This window comes from Austrofundulus limnaeus, unplaced genomic scaffold (assembly GCF_001266775.1).
Source record: "Austrofundulus limnaeus strain Quisiro unplaced genomic scaffold, Austrofundulus_limnaeus-1.0 Scaffold922, whole genome shotgun sequence".
Taxonomy (NCBI): Eukaryota; Metazoa; Chordata; class Actinopteri; order Cyprinodontiformes; family Rivulidae; genus Austrofundulus; species Austrofundulus limnaeus.
The window spans coordinates 151,902-153,507 of record NW_013953324.1 but is presented as its reverse complement, the minus strand read 5'-3'; the positions used below and the strand labels follow the sequence as shown (position 1 = coordinate 153,507).

At 37.0% G+C, this 1,606-nt stretch overlaps 1 protein-coding gene across 1 annotated transcript in view; it reads left to right on the top strand.

Moving 5' to 3' along the window:
• Positions 1–1,606, top strand: part of zfyve26 (zinc finger, FYVE domain containing 26) — a gene marked incomplete in the record, with an annotated part of 85,176 nt that overhangs the window by 41,483 nt on the left and 42,087 nt on the right. The window contains 1 exon segment of the mRNA XM_014029582.1: positions 381–500. Coding sequence (XP_013885036.1) covers positions 381–500 — 120 coding nt within the window.

The window sequence follows — 1,606 nt, the reverse complement described above, 5'->3', positions numbered from 1 at the left end:
CCAAAATATATTCAAACTAAGCATAATTTACAAAACAATACTAAATAACATAAAAAATTAAAATCAAAACAACATAAAAGCATCAACTCAAACAACAAATCAAATAGCTTCATATTTTAATTCTTTTACTTCACTAAGAATTCCTTACAGCTCTGTTAACCACCATATAAATATCAAAGCTGTGAACTTGAATATAAATGTTGTGAATTCTCAGTATTACTTTGCACAGGGCTACTCTGTGTCTTACTGCACTGGCAGATTATTTTACTGTAGTTTCACAAGATCAGACTCAAGTTAGGTGAAAATAATAGTCTAACTTGACAACTGACGTTATGAGTGTAATTTTCTGCTTTTCATCTTCCCCTTGTATGTTTCCTAAGGATTAAAGGTTGACAGAAAAGTTCCTCATTCTGAGGGGATCTGTGGATTTCCCCTGATTTTACAGCAGGTCAGCAAGATCCTGAATCATTCAGCAAGTCACAAGAGCTCCACCAAAACAGGTCAGTCCAACAACTTTAACCAGTGCGTTAAGAGTTTAAACATMTGAACTTGATATGAACTTTTCTTTGGAGAAACAGTGATTTGAAAACAGAATGCAGTGTTTTTCAAATCTCATGAAGCCGTATCTTATTCATACTGTATCTGAACYTAAGGTTTAAAATGAGAAGTTGGACCACTTTTTGGAAAAAATGTTTTTGAAGTTTGTAACACAACTAAAAATGTGGGACAAAGGACAYTAATATTCTGCTAAAGTTAGTGGAGCAAACAGACATATCAGCATTTAGTTACTAATTAGATCAGTCAGGTCAATAACAGGACTGTATAAAAAGAGGATTTTTACAGGCTCAGTCTGTCAGAAGTAAAATGGGCAGAGGTTTGAAAATCTACATTTAAAGATAGTTGAACATTTTCAGATTTTCAGTATTCTATCATCTACAGTTCAAACCATTAAAAATTAGAAGAATCTGTAGAAATGTTTGAGCTCAAAGTGTTTATTGGATGGTGGTGATCTTTGGGCCCTCAGGGGCCTCTGCAGTAAAAACAAGTTGAGGTCTTTTCTGGACATCACTGAAAGGACTCAGGAACACTTCCACAGATCACTGTGCCATCCTCAAATGCTGCTTTAAGTAGACACATCCTGCTGGGGTCTATATTTAAAGTGGAACTCTTTGATCWGAGTTCCTCACTCTAACCTAACGATCCTCCCTTTCAGCCCTGTCTGACCTGTCTCAGATCAYCTCATTTAGACGCTACAGTTCACAGCCTTCCTCCTCCAGCTTCCACAGCAGCTGATTCTAGTTTGACAGTGTGCAGAAACTTTTTACTTAAAAACAAATTAAAGATGTCAACAAGGGAAGACTTGTCCATGCAGCCTTACGTGTTGGAGCCAGAGTCTGACCCAGAACCAGAGAATGTAGACAACCAAAGTGTAGCTGGTAAGTCCAGACCTTATTCATCAGTTGCATCAGAAAAACTGACTGAATAGAAAATGGAGGAAACTGAAGGATCCAAAAAAATATGTTTTTTTTTTGTTTCCACTCTCGAAGGAGTAAGACACTTCTTCCTTCTCTCCTGCCCTTCCTTATCTTCCCTGCTTTGCTGCTTT